Source organism: Bolinopsis microptera, chromosome 3 (assembly GCF_026151205.1).
Source record: "Bolinopsis microptera isolate Bmic1 chromosome 3, MBARI_Bmic_1.0, whole genome shotgun sequence".
Classification (NCBI taxonomy): domain Eukaryota; kingdom Metazoa; phylum Ctenophora; class Tentaculata; order Lobata; family Bolinopsidae; genus Bolinopsis; species Bolinopsis microptera.
In genome coordinates, this window is record NC_087074.1 from 7,848,892 (window position 1) to 7,868,595 (window position 19,704).

General features: G+C 38.2%; 5 protein-coding genes across 8 annotated transcripts in view; 4 read left to right on the forward strand and 1 right to left on the reverse strand.

Annotated features, from left to right (window-relative positions):
- The window catches only part of LOC134812245 (vacuolar fusion protein CCZ1 homolog), a 51,098-nt gene extending 40,400 nt beyond the window's left edge, over positions 1-10,698 (forward strand). The window contains exons 1-10 of one of the 2 annotated variants that reach the window (XM_063819517.1): positions 1,471-1,567; positions 3,664-3,800; positions 3,913-4,026; positions 4,204-4,389; positions 4,541-4,640; positions 4,799-5,024; positions 5,161-5,251; positions 8,416-8,562; positions 9,448-9,634; positions 9,902-10,698. In XM_063819517.1, coding sequence (XP_063675587.1) covers positions 3,687-3,800; positions 3,913-4,026; positions 4,204-4,389; positions 4,541-4,640; positions 4,799-5,024; positions 5,161-5,251; positions 8,416-8,562; positions 9,448-9,634; positions 9,902-10,080 — 1,344 coding nt within the window. In that variant the 5' untranslated portion in view covers positions 1,471-1,567; positions 3,664-3,686 and the 3' untranslated portion in view covers positions 10,081-10,698. Of the gene's footprint in view, positions 1-1,470; positions 1,568-3,663; positions 3,801-3,912; positions 4,027-4,203; positions 4,390-4,540; positions 4,641-4,798; positions 5,025-5,160; positions 5,252-8,415; positions 8,563-9,447; positions 9,635-9,901 lie in introns of those variants that run through there. The other variant, XM_063819518.1, reaches the window with a different exon arrangement.
- Positions 1-19,704, reverse strand: part of LOC134812251 (2-oxoisovalerate dehydrogenase subunit beta, mitochondrial-like) — a 704,467-nt gene that overhangs the window by 251,806 nt on the left and 432,957 nt on the right. The window lies entirely within an intron of this gene.
- Positions 1,475-3,428, forward strand: LOC134812241 (protein C12orf4 homolog). Its single transcript, XM_063819509.1, has one exon. It carries the CDS (start codon positions 1,510-1,512, stop codon positions 3,154-3,156), a length of 1,647 nt encoding a protein of 548 aa, XP_063675579.1. The 5' UTR covers positions 1,475-1,509; the 3' UTR covers positions 3,157-3,428.
- LOC134812240 (MLX-interacting protein-like) lies at positions 11,024-15,051 on the forward strand. Of its 2 annotated transcripts, XR_010159911.1 has the most exons (8): positions 11,024-11,140; positions 11,301-11,479; positions 11,685-11,804; positions 12,075-12,180; positions 12,318-12,488; positions 12,633-12,705; positions 12,840-14,235; positions 14,643-14,791. XR_010159911.1 is itself a non-coding variant. In XM_063819508.1 (7 exons), exons 1-7 carry the CDS (start codon positions 11,084-11,086, stop codon positions 13,943-13,945), a joined length of 1,812 nt encoding a protein of 603 aa, XP_063675578.1. In that variant the 5' UTR covers positions 11,024-11,083; the 3' UTR covers positions 13,946-15,051. The 2 variants fall into 2 exon arrangements, 1 of the variants encoding a protein (XP_063675578.1); XM_063819508.1 differs by having other exon boundaries at positions 12,840-15,051.
- LOC134812256 (protein LZIC-like) lies at positions 14,963-17,006 on the forward strand. Of its 2 annotated transcripts, none has more exons than XM_063819531.1 (5): positions 14,963-15,051; positions 15,628-15,726; positions 16,001-16,096; positions 16,262-16,328; positions 16,769-17,006. In XM_063819531.1, the coding sequence occupies exons 1-5, from the start codon at positions 15,046-15,048 to the stop codon at positions 16,807-16,809; spliced, it is 309 nt and encodes a 102-aa protein (XP_063675601.1). In that variant the 5' UTR covers positions 14,963-15,045; the 3' UTR covers positions 16,810-17,006. The 2 variants fall into 2 exon arrangements, with proteins under 2 accessions (XP_063675601.1, XP_063675602.1); XM_063819532.1 differs by lacking the exon at positions 14,963-15,051 and adding an exon at positions 15,443-15,514.

The following is a 19,704-nucleotide window of genomic DNA, read 5'->3' on the forward strand; positions in this document are numbered from 1 at the left end:
GACAACAAGGAATTAGCATTTGAAATTATAGTGTTGTAAATCGCTGAATGAAGCAACAATTAATTAAACTAGCAGGAACCCGTATAACCCTAAATAGTGTCAAGACTGAAGAGACTAAAATGATTATTACCTATTTAATTCGCATTTTTGACACCACTTGGGGGTCCAAATTTTGGGCTCTAAAACTCCTATTTCTTGGCCTATTATTTATTTTTTCATTTTTTAAAGCATTTGAACCGTTCAAAAAAGTTTCAGTTGTATATTTTTTACGGTTTTTGCGGAAAGTCACGTTAAAGTTGATGCCGTGGTGTTAGTAAAATGGTACGGAACTCCCCATATATATCGTCTCGCTTTATACGTCATAGTAAGATTGTAGTCTTATTGAAAGAGTGCTTTATAAATTTTTTATAAATCTAAATCTATTTTATAAATATATTTAATAAAAACTGCATTTGTTAATGTTGGTGGGGAAAGATTTATATATATTTTCATATATCAGTGCAAGTGTTATGATACTTTGTAGAGATGTGACATGATGATGTGATGTCATAAATGTTTCTTTACCTTATCAATAAAAAGCATCATTGTAATCAATATATTAACATGGTGTTAGTTTATTCATACTTCCCAGTGGAGTAAAGATTTATAAAACGTTTCTTTGCTATGAAACCAAAGATTGTGTTTTTCCTTATTACTGACATAACTGGTACCTTCAATTCTTGTTAAAACTTCTTTCGAAACATTCCAAAAATGAAAGTCATTTACGATACATTTAGAAATCATATCCTTGGTGGTTACACACACAATGCAATGTGTTTGTATCTTGAATTGTCAAGAAACTCAGTTTAAGACATCACATACTTGGCACCTGTGAGTTAAATTGTCGTGTTGAAAAAACAATCGTCTATTTACAAAACATTACTGCACCTACAAGTTGCCTGTGTCTCCTAGGCTGGTTTAAGAAATATATAAACAATTAAAAAATTAAAGTTATAATAATAATTCTAGTGATACATCTGGGTGATGAATTTGTGAGATCCTGAGGACTTCTTTTTCTTGGTAGCTGATTTTATGATTCGAATCTAAACCTAAGCCAACCCTAAGGAGACTATCTATATTTCTGATGAAAGATGAGAGGGAGTGAGGTAGAGAAATTTTAATAACTGACATTAAGTTGTCTTCAAAGTCTGAGTGTTGACTTGCTGTCTTCAAAGTCTGAGTGTTTACTTGCTGTCTTCAAAGTCTGAGTATTGACCTGCTGTCTTTTAAGTCTGATTGTTTACTTGCTGTCTTCAAACTATCCAGTTCTACTTTAGTCATATCATGGCTGGTTTACTTCTTCCCCTCACTCCGTCAAACGTTTCAAATGTAATTGATTATTATATGCAGATGTTAAACTGTATGATGTACATGATAAATTAATTTGCTGATCTGCACAATGTCAATCAAGATGTTATATTTGATAACCACAATATATTTTAGAGAGAATGAAGTAGATAGAAAAGCGATATGAGTCCAGAAACGAAAAAGTCATTGGAATTTGAATTCTCCTACAGTGTCCCAAAAGGTAAGACAGTGAATGTAACCATCCCTTTGCTACTTCCCTTGTCCGGTTTACCCACTGACTACGCTGAGGTTCACATCAGAGACAGTCGGATACCATGTTTTGCCGAGGACGTCTTCAGGGAAACATTCCTGACATTTGTGGCAGAGGAAGAAGAAAAAATACGTCAGGAGGAAGGTGATGCTGCTCTAGTAGACCTGGTGACAGAACTTGGGGATCTGGTTGATATTTGGGAGAGCGAGGCTCGTGTCACTACACCTGTTTCAACTCACAGCATACAACAGGAGGAGGAATTTGGACAGATCTGTCACAAGCTCTATCATTCACCTGTCCTACATGCCATGCGAGCGGAGGAGAATAGAGCTGCCCAGGAATTACGGGGTCTAGTCAAGAAACGTAATGACGAAATCAAGAAGATTCAGGATCATCACATCATGGCGATGGAGGGTTATGTGAACAACGGTGGACATGTCGATACTACAGCAGTTAATGATTTGGCAGCAAGCCAAATTGAACAACGACAGGACTGTGAAGTAAAGTGGGCGAGTGAAATATCACATCTCATGGAGAAACAGAGGAAAGAATTTTACTCATGGGTTCTGAAGACCTACGAGGAGAGTCTTGGTGGCAAAGAGTACTCTTCTAACATTCCAAACACTAACAATTACTCGCCTGAACCGCAGTCCTATCCTAAGTTGGAGGAGAGTTTCTCCATTTGTATCGGTTCTCAACTGAAAATAACACACAGTTTACGACTCTTTGTCGATAATGTTTGGAATCTCTGTGCGGGTCATCCCAGAGCCCCTGAGAGACTTCAAACTGCTCTATCACTCTACACAAACAATCTCTCCGGTCTGATACTGCTAGTCGACAACAGACTCAACCTGTACAGCGGCAACACTCACAAGTTATCTAAAATATCTGAAGTATTCCCGGAATTTCACTTTCCACCTTTTGATCAACAGCTAACTACCATCCGACAAAAACTGCTCAACCCTGATGTTGTGAAGAGGAGGACTCCCACAAACTATCTGATCGATGATACTGTTCCAGACGCAGTTATCAAAGAGGACGAGACCTCGGGAGATCTTATCTTACCTACAGGAACTTGTTATCTGACCAGACATTCCAATCTCAAGCAGGTACACTGTGTTATACATCTTGTGGGGACTGTTCACGAGGTTCAGGGTGAGGTGACTTCGCGGGATTCACTACTTATTGGGCTGAAAAGTGCGCTAAAAATAGCTTCAGAAAATAACATGGACAATTTGGTTATACCCTTGTTTTTAACATCGACTCTTGAGCCAGGTATGAACCATGCATGGTGCATGAAACGCAGTGAACTTGTATTTAAGTGTGTCAAGGGTTTTATGATTGAAGTGGGTTCTACTGGCGTTATTAACAGCAAAACTTTTCACTTTATTCTTCCCAAGAACACTCCCCAGAAAACATTTCAATCTATCAGCAGTTTGTTACCCAACATATTCCGAGTTCCTTGTCCAATGGTTCTAGATCAAGGCTCCAGAAAGAAGACTTTGACTGTAGAAGAGCTTACAAAGCTGAACTTATCGCCTGATTCTAATACTAGTTGAAAGTGTACTGTGTTATCGCTGACTATTTTTAAACGTTTTAACTGAGTTAAAGTTTGCATGTTCTTTTTGGATACACTTTTTATGTTAAAAGCGATGTTGACTACTTGCTGATTGTCGTCTGATGTACTATTAAATGATAAGAATCATGTTTAATTTGTATCTTCTCAAAATATTTTGAATATTTTGAATCGTCTCAAATATTTTGTTCGTAATATGATTGCTTTGTTTTTCGTTTTGTGTATGTTTCACCTGCTTTCTGTTTTATTCTGTTTTTAACTAACTCCTGTCTCTTGTCACTGATCTCATTATTTACTCGTTTGTTCTTGTTTCTTATTCTGTCCCACTGAGGCAGCCACGTGTGGCGTTTTTGCTCTCAAGCCCGGATTTGCTAAAACGGTCTTCTTAAGGAGGCTGTTGGAAGGCGCGGTAACAAATCTTTTGATTATATCCGCGCGCACGTACCTTGTTATAAAATATTCCGTAGAATTTAAACTTCCTTATCTTCAGCTATGTGAAAAGTTCATCGGATTATGGAGAAAGTTCCAGTACCCTGGTTGCAGAACTTTATAATTTTTAACCCTACACTATGTATAAAAGAGGGACAGGAGGAAGAAAAGATTCTCTTCTACTACTGCAAAGATGAGGTAAATAAGCGGGAAATCGATTAAGTGGGGACATCATTGAGTTATTGTAATGATTCGTGGGTATTAAATTACAAATTGCTCATATAAACAACCAACGACTTGCTTCTTCCAGAAGTCAGATGACGCCAAAATCCGACAAGTTGGTTTGTGCGAAGGTATGATCAACTTTACCAACAAATTCTCCAACAACACTTGTGAGGTCCTGGAAACAAAACGAACTAGACAGGTATTACTACTAACTTATCACTTTTATAAGTAGAAGAAATCAGGAAACCTGCTTGGATGTGTCATTGAACCTTTCATCAGATCACTTAATCCGTTATTTATTTTCCTAATGTGCATTGTGCACCTCATACGATGAGTTTTGCGAATACTTAATCCTTAAACTTGCTTACTTTGGTAGGTTTATTTTGGACCTGAGCCTGATTTCTGGATGGTTTTGACGGTTGGAGTTCCTGAAAAAGGCTGCAGATTTGTTTCAAACTTAACTATGAGGTCCTTGCTCATCACAAGTTATAATCTATTCACCCTATTCTATGGTCCGTTCACTCCTCTGATGAACAAGCTAGCCGACACTCCCGCATTTCGGGTTGGTAATTTAGTTGATTTGTTTCTGAAGCATTTCAATCCCAAATCATTTCTTTTCTTTCTGTTCTGCTTCCACCCAGATATTTTTTGATAATCGATTTACTCAGTTCCTCATAAAATCAATCTGCAATTTTATGATTATATTTTTTCAGGCTAAACTGAAAAGGTTTTTCGGTCCATACCGTACAACTCTTAAAATTGGCGAAAGTGAAATTCTGGATCATGTAGCTGGTGTTCAGTATCTACCTATTGGTCAGTGAATCAACACGTTTTCAGTTCACTCAGTATTCAGTATACCATTATACCATTCGGTGCCATATTATATATGAAAATAAACAATAATAAATTATGATGGAACAGGTTCTAAAGCTTGCTAAATATTTGAAATATTTTGAGAACATTTACTTCAGATCCGAACACGTATTTGTGCTGTCAACGGTTCCTGTCCTCCCTCCAAGACCGCTTCTCACCCGTCCTCTACACCATGCTCCTCTACAAAGACAAGTTAATCTACTCAGCATTAAATAAGCACGACACCAAGGTTCTCTACCACTATCTCATAAACATTCTCTTCCCTGCTCATCTAGAAACTTCTGGCATGGAGTTCATCAGCAAATCTTTACAGACCATGGGCAGGTAAATGTAAGAATTTGTCATCGGTTGTTGAATTCGCTTTGTCTCAAGGAATAAGTATTACAGTTTCCCTTTTTCCACTCCTTGGTTACGGATATAAATCTCCAATCTATATTCCATACTCATATTCATCTATCAGGTATCTGAACGGTCCAGACAATTTCGACGAAAACATCAAAGCTAGCAGACTGCACCTGACTACCGACAGCAAAGACGGTGAATTGTCTCAGGTAACTTTATCATTTGTACTTGACTCGTTTCACTCCAAAATTTCGGAAGGTAAGGGGTCGTTCACAAATTACGTAATCACTTTTTGGCCAATTTTTAACCCCCCCCCCCCTCCCCCCTCCGTAATACTTTTTACACATAGCTATTGTGTCAAAATTACACTAGCGTAATCATTTGGAAATCCCCCTACCCCCTCGGCTGATTACGTAATCTGTGAACGACCCCTAATTTAAAAATTTTGACGAAGTCAATAAAAGCAAAAAAGGTAATGAAAATTTGGTGAGTCTGCTATGTTCCTTAATAGTAATAGGGAGAGAATAGCGTAGTCTTTATATAAATTCGTAACAAAGGTCTACATAAATGTGTTGTCCACATTCCCAGGAACCACGAAAAAGCGTAAGACTGAAACTGATGGGGGAAACTTTCTAGAGAACTTTTTCTAGGTGCTTATTCGCCTGCCCCCGAACCTTGAAAGTCATAACTCGATTTTGGAAGGTCTGTGTGATCACAACAGGGGATATAAAAAGTACTGTAATTGCTACATTATGGCAGACGCACGCGGTTTCCAAAGTGATCTGACAATCATATAACGATAAATTTAGGTTTTTTTTATTGAAAAATCACTTAAAACCTGTCTTCGTAGGTCAATTTCGATAACCTTTTGTGGGAGATCTCACAGACCTTCCAAAATCGAGTTATGGCTTTCAAGGTTAGGTTGGGGCGGAAGGGCGCCTGGAGAAACATTGCTCTAGAAAGTTTTCCCCGTCAGTTTTAGTCTTACGCTTTTCTTTTGTGGTTCCTGGGACTATGAACAATACATTTTTTCTTTTTCTTTTTAAATGTGTATTGATCCCGTTTGATGTGACAAGGAAAAAGTTCTTATCAGAAAAGATTTTCTGAGTTCAGTATTACACTAATTGCATACGTTGCTCTTTTCTTACTCTCTTATCTTAGTGCTTATCTCTGTTGATTGTAACGTGCAGCTACAGTGGTTTGTGTATCACCGTGTTACACGACCATGACCATCCCGCCCAGCGAGTATGGTGAAAAGGAGATCAACATGTTAAGGGGTGACTCAGTTGAACTTCTCAGCAAGGCTATGTACGAGATGGAGATCACAGCAATGAAGCAACTATCCCCTTCGTGCGTGAAGAAGATGAACAAGAACACTGCGTGTGACTTGTTGCACGATGCATTAAGATATTTGGAGGAGTTCACTGGTGTCGTATCCACGGACTACAAGATGGCCTCAAACTCAGTTAAACATCTTATGTTCGAGACACAGGAGACCATCATTAAGCTGCAGTCAGAACTACTAGCCTGCAAAAATGAACAGTTGGAATCGTTGCAGACGTCAGTTAAATCGTCAGTCGGAGAGTCTGTCAAGGCTGAATTCCAATCCTTCAGCTCGGTATTACAGGCGAATTGTCCAGAATCTCAGAAGCCTGTCAGTTCTGAAATGATCAAGAAAGCTGTGAAAACTGTGGTACAGGAGGAAGACCGAAACAAAAATCTGATGATTTTTGGTTTATCGGAGCAGGACAATGAGGAGCTCAGCACCGTGGTCAGTGAAGTGTTCTCAGCAATCGGAGAGAAACCCAGAATCGAAGCTAGTAGAGTCGGAAAGCTCAAACCTGGCAAGGCTGTGAGACCAGTTAAAGTGACTGCGGCAAGTGCAACAATTGTTAATCAGATTCTCGCTAAATCGAGAAACCTGCGAGCAACGGAAAAGTTTAAAACTGTTTTTATCAGCCCAGATCGATCTCCAGAACAGAGAGCCAAGCAAAGAGAACTCGTCAGGGACATGAAAAAACTGGTAACTGAGCAGCCTGATAAGCTACACTTTATCAGAAACGGTACTATAAAGAGTACTGATAAGACTAATAAGACTGCAGAATGAGCTTGTGTGTTTTTAATAATTGATTATTATTAGTGTATTCAAGTTTTTGTTGTGTGGAGGATGTTTTAACTCACTCTTGTGTGCCCAGTCTTGCACTGTCAGTATTTCTCGACACTTTGAGCACACAAAACTGTCAGTTTTCGCGACAATTGTCAGATTTCGTTTTCAGTTCTGTCAATTTCAAGCGCTACTAGCTCTACTACTAGTAGTCTACTTCAGCTCACATTAAAGGGAGTTTTCGTCGTGCGTGTAGCGCCCTTCAAGTTTAACTTGGACGGATAGGATTTAAAAAACTTCTGATTATAATATTTATACTATATTGTATTTTGTATCTATGTATTTTAGTAAATGGTCATTAGAACCACCGGCACCGTCCGGGCCCAAACAAAAAACAAACAGAACCTTTTCCTTGTCGCATCAAATAAAATCAATACAAATTGTACCCAAGAAACATTTCAACAATGCGACCCATGAATAATGTTCCGATCCGAATTTTACATGGACACCACATTCCTGTAGAGAAACCTTTGTTACGAATTTATTCACACATTATGATCCCATAGAGTTCTATTCTTGCCCTGGCCCTAACTATGAGTAGACTATGTTTACTTCCGATAAAATACGTGGTCACGCCGCACCATAGTAAACAATGCAGATCGCAATAACTGTTCAGCCCTCAGGCAGGTCAGCAGTTTGACCAGTCACACATTTAAATTAGATTAAGATATATTTCGAAGTAGAAAGTAACTCGATGAGGATTCATGTCTGAGTCCTTTCCATATCTGCGCCCTTGCCATATCTGGGCTCTTACCATATTCGGGCCCTTCTGACTTTTGGTGTCGTATTCCAGGGCAATTTCAAGGTTATTGTATGTAGCCTTCTGTAATCAGCCTTCTGTAATCGGTTCAGTATGCACTGAATATGAAAATGGGGTGATTTTGATTATGAAGGGTATTTTGAGATAACATATTAAATATGTTGTCGAGTATGAACATGTGTTGTAACTTCTATCCGTTATTTTGATGAAGACCCCCGGCCCCCTAAATGTGTTGATTCGCTGCTCAATCGAGCTCAAGTCTGACGATATCTCCTGTTTTTATGCTGTTTGATGCAAATCATCCATTGGACATTTCTTGTTCGCTGATTCTATAATTCACATTGGAATTGGATGGCCGTTTGAATCATTCAAAAATTGCTACGTATGTTTAAAATCGTACAAGTAGCACAAGCTTCTGATATCAAATCGTCACACTGGGTACATTTCAGGTGTTCCTTCTTGTGTACAACAACATGGACACTACACTGTGTCTTATGATAGACGCCACCACTTCCTGTACCAAGACCTTCTACAAGACTCTCCACGCTTTTCTCTCTACAAACGTTCCAACTCTTGATAACATCGTCTCCAAACAGGTACTCGGAATTGTGGTTTGTTTTCACTTTTCATTCTTTAGTAGTTTACTAGTTTAACATCATGGTTGTCAGAATCTTAAGCTGTATTGTATCAGCACTATTTGTTTGTAAATTGAACTTTATTTAAAGAAATTACATTTGAACGATCCTTTACGAGCTTGAAATATATTCGTTTGTTTGTTTTCCACTTGTCTCATGCTGTTCAACTATGTGTGCCAATGTAATCTCTATAACATTTAATTGACCTCAGACTCAATTGTTAATTAGCAGAATTGTAGACTTAGCGAAGAGATAATTCGTACTCCGTTTTATAGATCTAGATTGTAGAGTACGCTATATAAATATCTACCACATACCACACTTTATATTATCACAGACGACTAGTAACCGAGTACCGGTCTAGAGATTTGGCTGCTGAACCGGAAACAGTCGGATATCAATCTATTTTCCTGTTAGCTAGACCAGAACCGAGTGGCAAACAGGAGAATTTAAACTATACTGAAAGGTTCCGGAATTTCTAACCGCTGGTTGCTAGATGTCAGAAAATTGTTTTATCAGCCTTAGCACCCTGTGATCTTATGATGAGGATTGAGGACCCGGCAACAGCCGTTGGATCACAAGCAGAAACTATTTGTCGAACAAGAGTACACTACCTGGACTCTAGTTCGACAATCGACACGTACTGAAGTTCGACAGGGGTAATATCTGGCGAACTTAAGTTGTCGAACTATAGTGCGTGTCGAACTAGAGTACGTGAATCATACTAAAGCACCATATAATATGTAAAGCCCCGATTTACCGCCAACCCCCATTTACCGCGCCTACTGTACACTGTTAAATGTTAATCTTACCGATCATCCAAAATTACTCAATATCTCCTCCCAGGTAGCGCCCAAAGCTCTGAGCGGTGGATCATCATCACACCACGTGACTCCAGTTAACGACAATATCCGTTATCTCCTCTACAACTACGATAACCTTGCCTACGTTTCAACGCTTCATACTCCTCCTCTCATCTCAACAGCTTTCATGAGGACCATCAGTGATATCACCGCCGTCATCAAGGATAAACGTTAGTTTTGTATTTTATAAGGTTTGGTTGAATTTCTCTGTTTTATTAGAATTACAACTTCTAGATTTATGTGAGCTTTTTAAGATGTTAATATTAATTTAACTTACTTAAAGCCTACTTAATACCTGGTTTACTCCAAATAAACATCAGCACCTCCTTTATGCTTATACATTACACCTGTGTACAAAACGTAGTCATGTGTTCCATAGAAAAGATATGGTAATTTTGACACCAGTACCATATGCAAGAAATTTAAAACCATCACAGGAGAAGCTGATATAGTGATAAAGACAGGATCAGATATTTGGATCTCAGCCAGAAAAAGCAAAAGTCGCGTCCTCTTTTCGCTCATCCTCCAAAAGAACATGCACTACATAAACGTGGTGGAGGACGTTCGGAGACTTAGCCTGAACTTATTTAATAAAACATATTTTTGTGAGTATTAGTCTCTGAAGAGTATTAGACTGTGGTCTGTGAAGACAGTAAAATTCTCGACTTTCTTAATTTTAGAGTAAACTTTTCTTAAGTATTATTACGATTTTTACTGTTGCCAAATCGACGATTCCCCGTGCAATTTCAAACCAATTTGTGATCTGTTAAATTATGAAAAAGTATCATCCATAAATTCCACATATTATAGTCTAATCTAAGAGTGTTAATTTCTAAGAGTAACACCTTAAATAGACAATAATGGATGCGTTAAATAATTAATTTAGTAACGAAGTGACTTAACGGTATTTTCCGAATACTTGATCCGGTCCCTGTCCTAACGAAACGTTTTACGTTAAGTAACACATAGTAATGAGTAAGATAATATAAATAAGGGGACCAGTTACTGAAAGTACCTTTAAAATTACATTGTAAATAGATTGTGAGGAACACTTTGTTCGGCTGGCCCGACTTCTGTTAATTAAGAGTTACGTGTCATACCGATGTATTTGATGTCATCGCCATGATAAATTTGTGTATGTTTTGATAAATTAATTTTAATTTTTACTGTTTTCTTAATGAGTTTAATCGTTGATTACATATCTATGTCAACAAATTTCATTCGATGCTTTTTTGATTTGATTACATTCTGCTCATTCTGTTCATTCTGCTCATATGCAGCAAGAAAATATTCTAAAGAGGAATGTAATTTGATGTGAACAGGATATTTGTGCTCTGTCACGGTTATTAGGGTAGTGTTAGGGTGTTCCCGCAGTGTTTCTAGTCTTTTTTACCCTAGATGTTACACTAGCTAGTGTTTTTGTGCAGTACTACTAAAACCACTGTAAACCAGCCAAACAATCAGGAAAATCAATTTACAAGCCTCGATACCAAACCAGTGACCAGTTAGTGTTACGTTATATATATATCAAATTCTTATATTTCCTTCTCCTAATTAAGATAGCATGGCCAGTGAAAGGTTACCGTAGCTATGGATACGAGCCAACACGGCCTGAACTTATGGACAGTGAGATAATAAGAGCTGTGCAGAAAGATAAACGGACTAAAAAGGACAAGGTCAGTGGATAGTGATCCCGTGGATTTTCGACTTAAAAGTCGATCCGCCGTTAAAATAATCCGGAATTTTTCGAATTTGCTGTCTCTAATTTGGGCTAAACTAGCGCAAAGTTTAAATCTACATATTATTGTATAATATAATGCTTACTAATCATTCCAGAGAGATGAGCTTCCCAACTCGAACATAGCAGAAGATGATTTGTACAAGGAGGTGATAAAGCCACTAAAAGCGGAGTTCTCTGACCCAATAGTTGCTCCGCATTGGTGGAAGAAACCCGCTGATAACTTCAAGGGGTTCGCTGAGAAAACCCGCATCAACAATACCATCTGGAGACAATGGTTAGTATTTAAACATGATATTATAACTAGATATAACATGATATAACTAAATGGATTACTTTTCTAGAGGTTCAATCAGCGAACTTGAGTCGTGACTAGATTTCTTTTTACCCTCTCCAACCGACTTCTTTATTATGTGACATCCTCTTTTATCAATGAATCCAACACTGATAAAATGTATCTGGTCAAATAAACTGTAACTCAGGTATGTACATTTCGTGAAAGGAAAAGAAACAGTGGTAAAGTTCGCAAACCCAATGCCTTTAGCTGACAAGTACCACGCCCGAGTGCTGGCTGTAGTGGTTGAGGGCCACTATTGGTGCAGGTATGTTAGTGACCATCATGTCAACAACAGTAAATAAAACATTAAATAAAACATCAAATAAAATATGAAATAAAACATTAAATAAAACATTAAATAGAGCATTAAATAAAATTAATCGTTTCTAAAATTGGGGGTGTGCATTGTTAAACTCTTCGCTCAACTCTCATCACACATTTTTGCAAATATTCTTCTTTTCTAACGATGAACTGCATATGATGGTGTAATTACCGCAATTACACATAATTAATAATTGCTAATTACGTGTTACAGGAAGCACACTGCAATCAGAGCACAATACAACAACTGGAGGCACAGCAGAAAACCACTCAAACCTGTGATTAAGATCGACAACCTCGTCGTCAAAGATAAACAGCAGGTTTTTACTGTTTAAAAAATTATTTCCATTAATATAAAGGCATGATTATTGCTATGAACTGAAATTTGTTGTCCGCAACACCACTGTATTTAACCAAAATATAGTTTACCACAACACTGAAGTTTGTCTCTGTGCAGGAAGAAGTTGATATTTCCTCACCTGGTGTCGATGATCTAGTCCTCTCTGGTATGCTAAATGGGTTCAGTGATCTGGAAGCTTTAGATCTGTCAGTTCAGTTCGACCTACCGGACTTCTTCGGCAACTGCGATAACCTTCTCAACTTTGATACACCGACATGGGTTGATAAGGTGATAAGAATGGGACTGAAAAGACGCCTGAGATATATGCTGGATTATTCAAATTAAAATTATGATTCATTTGTAAAGGTTTTAAATGATATATATTATATATAACTTTACTGATCTGAAAGAATAAATCTAAATGTGTATCAGGTACCAGTAACTGAGCCAGTATCCAGTGCTAACGGTTATCATCCTCCAACCCCTGTTCTCTATCCTTTAACAGGTCAGAAGCTTTACCAACCATATTATTATGTAACTTTAGACCTGTCCCCATTCATGAGTTCTTACCATTTCACTAGAATGTTCTGTAAAATCCTGTACCAAAGTGTTCGAAATAGTAACACACAACAACCTCAGGACCCCCACAAGTCACAACATCAAGCGAGGATCAAATAGACACGACCAGTCTTAACACCCTAGCCACGGCTGCTAACATGTCCGAGTACTACCAGTCTGGTTCCCAGCAGCCCCAGTACCCTTATCGGCCCCCTGATCCGGGCTACCGGCCCCCATACCCCCAGCAACCCTACATGGGACAGGAGAGACCTTATAACGGAGTAGAAACTCAACAGTCTGCCTGTAGACAGTTCTCAGAGCAACCCCCTTCAGTCACACCAAGTGTTATGAACATGGAGCAGAACAGCGACTACAACATGACCACCACTCTAGCAAACCCCTCTCTTCCTCTCCAGACCACTCATCAGACCATGTACATGAACCCTAACATGCCGGTACCTAAAGGTCCTGCTTACTACCCTCCTACCCGTCTCCAATACTGTTACTCCGACAAGACCTCGTACAGTGGTCCTATAGAACAGGGATCCCACCATCCTCCTCAACCACCAATAACCTTCTCCCACCAGCAACCTTACCCTGAGCAACAACAGCAACAGCAACCTCTGCAGGCTTCCGGCTATAAACAGAAACTCTCCGAGATAGAGATAGACAGGAAGAGGAGACGAGCCATGAAGGACAGGTTACAGAACCTGAAGCAAGTGCTACCTCCCGCTCCAGTGGGCACCAAACACACCCACGCTGCCATTCTCAACACCGCTGCCGAGTACCTGAGGAAGGAGGAAGCTTCTTTAGACACTCTGGAGACCGAGATAGTCAGGCTGAACTCACTCATCAACCAGACTAAAGATCACATCATCTCTCAGCAAGCCCAGATCCCAGAAAACGGGATCAGTTCCGCTTGTTACGGTTCCAGTATAGTCGAGACTCAATATTCGGAGTTTCTGGAGCAGCAAGTTAGTTTGAACCCCCTGATGAAACTTTACTCGTCCATGTTAGAACCCCTCTTTTTATCTTTTAACAGTATGGTAGACAACACCTCTTTGGACAGTTTCTGTAAAACTGCCCATCAGTGGTTCGCTCAGAACTGTTCTCTGATTAAGTTAAGGGAGTTGGCTACCAACCTAGTGACCAGTCCTAATTTAGAATTTGAAGGTTCTGGTGGGTAGTAATATTTGATAGTCATTAGGTAATAGGTCATTTAACCAATTAGATTATACATTTTTCAATTATTCAACCATTTTTGCGATCTCGACTGATCTAAATTACAATACTGACATTTTTAGTTTTCTTAGGTTTTATCGTAAAAGAAGTTTTTAATTTATTTATTTACCTTTATTAGAGTAACTTTCAGAGTATGAATGAGTTATTTTTAAGTTTGATTTTTGCTTTTAACTGTTTTGTTACTGACAAGGAAAAGATGTAATTACTACTCAACAGATTTTATTATTCTAGGAAGGCGCGCACTATATCTCCACATAAAGCACAGCCAATTTGATACGTATGAAATAATTCTTCAAATTGATTGATTCTGCAATAAGTTGACGTGTGTTGACCAAAATTGAACAGGGAATCGTTTAAGATCACTTTCGAAGCACCTCGACAAAAACTACGACGCTATTGTGCTTTTCACGGAGAAATAAGACATTAGTGTTTTTGAGTTTGTCATTCTCTTCGCAAAGTATTCCAAGTGATTTGTATAAGTACATACATTGATCCGAATACAATGCTGATTGCAAAAGATTTTATCTCGATTCATGAAATTTGAAGTGTGCTTTCAATATGGGGAGTGTGTTTTCAATTTTGGTAGTGTGCTTTAAATTTGGGGAGTGTGCTTTCAATTTGGGGAGTGTGCTTTCTGTGGAGATATAAACTGTTCCTTCTAGGAACGTGAACAGACCTAGTTTACTGTATCTTAAGATCTTAACCCGTTTTAAGATGATTTGATGTATGGATTGTGGAACATGTAAGATTGGAATTTGCTACAGTTATTTTACTACAAGTATTTTGCTACGAGTGGTTTTTTTTTGCAAATCTCAAAATTTATCCTTGTAAATTTTAAGTTTTGATTCATGAACTTTTGTTTAGGTTGACAGATTTGACAGTATCGAGTGCTTCTATTTGATGAATTATCACAAAGTATCCCCTAATTTACAATTAGCAGCTAAGTTCCAATAAATGCTGGACAGGTGATGTCGGCACCTATTCTTGTTAAGAACTTGAAACAACAACTGGACCGGCTCTTCAGTCAGCTAGCAGATCTAGAAGAATGCAGGTATGCCACAGTGCGCGGCTCATTCTCAGATGTCTTTAGGGGACCCCTTTACAGTCTACATACTGTGTACTGTTTACAATATGAATAGTACGAGTTGTTTGTCATTTCTAAGAGTTTCGATTATGACTATGTTCCTCTGAACTCTTCATTGTTTCATAGAAAGTTTTCTGTACTATCTTTTTACCGATGTTTATTTTTGTGTTGCAAACTGTGATATTCAATGTGTTGTGAAAAAAACTGTAAAACAGGGGGGGGGGGGGGGGGATAACATTTTTTTTGTTTTTTTTTGTTTAGGTAAAAGTAGTTTTGCCTAAAAACATTTTAAACTCAGGGAAGATTTGGATGATGAGGAGTACGAAGAAACAAAAGAAGAAACATTGGCACAGTTAAAGGAATTTCAGGACAGCTTGGATAGAGCTACCTCTGGTAACATAACTTTGGAGGATGAATTGTCCTCACTCAAGTTAGTAAGTAGGTTCTTCTCCTCGTTCAGCCTACATGTCTGATAACTGCGTCCCTAAATTTGCCTAAATTCCTGATCTGTAATAAATCAAAACTCTAAAATATCCTTCTCAGGCTACTCAAGCTGCTATCAGCAACGCGTTTAAAACTCCGGAAGTCATGAGACTATTCGCTAAACAAGAACCTGCCCAGCTCAGAACACTACTCACACAGGTATTGTGGACTTTTACAGAAAACGTTTGGCTTTACATTCCACATTCAGGGGTTTGAATCGTGTTTTATTCCTTACGAATTGATTAATTAATGGAATTTGGAAATAAGCTTTGGTGAAGATTTTGTGGGATGTTTAAAAATTCTTAATTTTGTTCATATTTTCTGAACATGAAGATTGAAGAAATAACTTATTAAGTTATTTTGCGACCTGATGTTGTTAAAGTTTACATAGTCTTCTAATCTTGGGATATAATAATTCTGATTATTACCCCAGCTAGACCGAGATGTAGTATTAGGAAAGAGAACAGCAGAGGAAAGTAAACAGGATAAGATAGAGATACTTACAGCTCTCAAGAAACTGGGTCAACAGGTGCAGAAAAATAAAATACTTGTTCTTTTCACCAGTCATCAAACATCGCTAAATAGATAATCCGCGCTATAAATATGATTAGGGACTGTAATTTTTTTTAGGGATTGTAATTTTATTGTGTTTTTTTTAATCTTTTCTGTTATTTTTGTATGCTTGTTTTTTCAGATCAGCAATGATGAAGAGTTGTTTTTGCAAAGCTCTGTGAATCTTCAAACAGTCTCCTCAGGAGAAGGTATATACTATATTAGAGCAACTCGATTTCAAAAAAGCTAACAGTGTAAACTGCAACAGATCTAGTATCTAGACACTAGAGGGATGAACTTTTCTCCGCAAAAAGAACATCCCATTAAATTGATACGTGTATGAAATACTACGTGCTAAATTGTGCACTAAATTGACACGTGTTTCTACAAAACTGAACAGTGAACGGGGAATCGTTTAAGATAACTTTTGTTCCCCTCGCGCTCGACAGAACTAGAAAGTACTTACGCTATTTTACTTTTTACTGCACGATACGCTGAAAAAAATTGACTCTAATTCATGAAGTCTACAAGACCCACTATTTGCGGGGATATAAATCGTGCCTACAGTTATTGTTTAAAAAGACTCCTAACAGTAACATGTAACAGTCGTGTGGCAATTCTTTTAATGTTATACTTACAATGTTTTCAGTTGTCGGAGATCACGTTCTGGGCCTGGTGCAGAACAAATAATAAATCTTTACAACTTGTGGATCCCAGTATGCAGTACGATTTTGATAAAAGTTGGACAGAATTTGCTGATATTTGATATTATCGTAGATTGTGTCTATTGACTGGTGACAGCAACGAATTTTTCTGACTAAATTTATTCTTAACTTTCAATTTTTCTTCGATCAATTTTATTCTTGACTTTCAGTTTAGTTCTTCAATCAATGTCTATGATTTCGTAAACTTTTCTGTAGTAGTTTCTGATATTTGGAGTTCATTGTGGATATGACAAATTTGGTTGTGAGGCTTTTGGATGCTGCCAAGATATAATAAAGTATATGCCATACGTAGAAAAGTTCTGCTACGATTTTCGGATAACATATGACATAACTTTTCGGATAACATAACTTTAAGTATAGCTCAACTCCTGCTCTCAATTTGCAAATTGTTTACTGTTTTGAGTAATGATTACGTAATATGTGAACGACCCCTATAATAACGGGTGATACTCGTAAAAAATATTGTTCCGAATACAACCCAGAAAACTTTACCTAATCGGTTGACCATTGTTAATGGTCTGGCCCGGCGCGCGCTACTTCGTAGCACTTGCCATTAACATTTCGAGAAGAAAGCGGCGCGCGCTACTTCGAAGAAATTTAGACGAGTAACATCCGTCAACTTAATCGGACGTATCAGAGCTACTCTACCTGGTGATCTCAGGCTATTTTATTTATGTTCATAATCATAGAACAATCCGAATAGAGATTAGGCGAAATGACAGGCTTTATAAACATGATAGCCTGAGGTCCCCAGGTAACTTTTTAAAGTATTGGGTTAGGGTTAGGGTTGGGATCAGATAAGAATTAAGATCGGGCTAGGGTTTCGAATAGTCGTTCAGGGCCAGCGCCTAGCTAGAGCTACAGATTACAGAACTGGGTGAAAAAGTTAAGTGACAGTCGAGTGTAAAGTAATTAATCATCATGATCCCGTTCACATATTTAACGTAATCAGTATGAGAGGACTTCCAAATGATTACGCTAGTGTAATTTTGACACAATAGCTATTATATGTGTGATGTGTAAAACTGGGCTCTTACTAATTCGCTCGCCCAAAAATTATCACGTGACTTCGGGTTTAATAGTTTTGCAGCCGAACAAAACGGTTTTACTATAATCCATAATCCCAACCCTAATCCTAACTGCTAACCATAAGCCCTTGTATCACGTCGTGACCCTTACTGGGCCGCGCTCAGCCTGTCATTCTCTATGTTTATCTCCATGTTTATGAACATGATAGCCTGAGGTCCCCAGGCATCGTGCGCGTGACCCCGCCACGGTCGTTTTACTATGGTACGGTGAAACCCCTTTATAGTAGAGGCTCTTACGGGCAAAAAGACGTGTTTTCTGCTACGAGTTTAGAGACCTAACCGCTAATTGGACACAATAGTATGATGTCTAAGGATCGATAATATGTTAAGAAGTATAAATTTGGCCTTATTAGTCACGTGCTATACCAATGCGCGTTTTAAACTTTGACAGTCTATTACTCTAAGGCAAATAAAGTAATTATATCCATATTTTGTCAGCAATAAGATCACATTATTTTCTATTTAGTGTGAAAATATGAGCTAGAACGGACATAATCTCGCTGAGTTATAGCTGTTTGAAATTTATGATGAACGCGCGGGTGCCAATTGATAACAACTAAATGCTTTTGCGCGTAGTGCGCGTCGAAAATTTGGCAAAAACGCTTGCGGAGTGACAATATTCAAACTTCGATTAAGTATATGAAGTGGGTACTTCTCGGAAAGGAAAAATTTAGGCAAACACGATGTGACTATTTTTGGGTTGATTTAATACAACTGCAAAAAATTATTCAAACTTAAAGCAAAAAAGTCAAAATTTTTACAACTTTTTTGGATTTTTACCTCAGAACAAATAGAGGGATTTGTTTTATTTTTATACAATCTTGTGCGGCTGTCTTTTAGCTATCTTTATGCAAGTTTTGCCGACATGCCAACAAAATTAACTTGCTCAAAATATCAAAAAACATGGTTTTTTGGCCTATTTTTGGCCCAAAAATCGGTTTTTTGCGATTTTACCCCAGAACAATCAGTCCAATCATCTTGAAACCACTTTCAATCGATTCTACGGTCAAAAATACGTCTAGTAAGGTGTACCTGGGGTCCCTAACGTATCGAGCAGACAATGCCCGTAAGAGCCTCTACTATTAGGCCTTTATCGCACTCGTGCGCGGCGGGTCATACAACGTATGATAAATAACCCTAAGCTATCGATAACCCTACCCATGACCCATGCAACCCGAGCCCTAAACAATCGAATTCGTGTTTAACTTAGCCTGTCCATGTCACGTGACCAAAACAGTTTTTGCCCATAACTCTCCAGGAAAGCATTTTTAGCCTACGCGTCAGCGTCATGGGGCATGGGAGGTAATTTGGAATCAGCGTCCAAAAATACATTACTGGGCCGCGCTCAGCCTGTCATTCCGCCTAATCTCTATTCGTTTATGAACATAATAGCCTGAGGTCCCCAGGTAAAAAATACACCGATCAAGATTGCTATTATATCCTCAGAGCTTTTACACAAGAATTTTCTTAAAATTTGGGCGAGCGATTTAGCTTAGTGGGAGCGGTAAAACTAATTACGGAGGGGGGTAAAACTGTTCCAAAAAATTTGATTACGTAATATGTAAAAGACCCCAGACGACCTAACAAATCGTTGGATTGAATTTTGTATTCAAGCTTTAATATTTTAATTTCGAATTTTGATATATAATTTATGAACTTAATATGACATATGAAGATCAAAAATGAAGAATCTGTTCCGAAATACACATGATCAAGCCTTATTTGACACACGTTGATGCAACCTTTTTTCGCGCGCGGCGGCCGGAATGGCG

Excerpts from the sequence above, each read along its gene's own strand:
- LOC134812241 (XM_063819509.1), top strand. The coding sequence starts at position 1,510 with ATGAGTCCAGAAACGAAAAAGTCATTGGAATTTGAATTCTCCTACAGT.
- LOC134812240 (XM_063819508.1), top strand. The coding sequence starts at position 11,084 with ATGGACAGTGAGATAATAAGAGCTGTGCAGAAAGATAAACGGACTAAA. Across the intron at positions 11,480-11,684 it reads AATACCATCTGGAGACAATG|GTATGTACATTTCGTGAAAG; the intron begins GTTAGTATTTAA and ends ACTGTAACTCAG. Across the intron at positions 12,489-12,632 it reads CACCGACATGGGTTGATAAG|GTACCAGTAACTGAGCCAGT; the intron begins GTGATAAGAATG and ends AATGTGTATCAG.
- LOC134812256 (XM_063819531.1), top strand. Across the intron at positions 15,727-16,000 it reads TCAGAACACTACTCACACAG|CTAGACCGAGATGTAGTATT; the intron begins GTATTGTGGACT and ends TTATTACCCCAG. Across the intron at positions 16,329-16,768 it reads AACAGTCTCCTCAGGAGAAG|TTGTCGGAGATCACGTTCTG; the intron begins GTATATACTATA and ends CAATGTTTTCAG.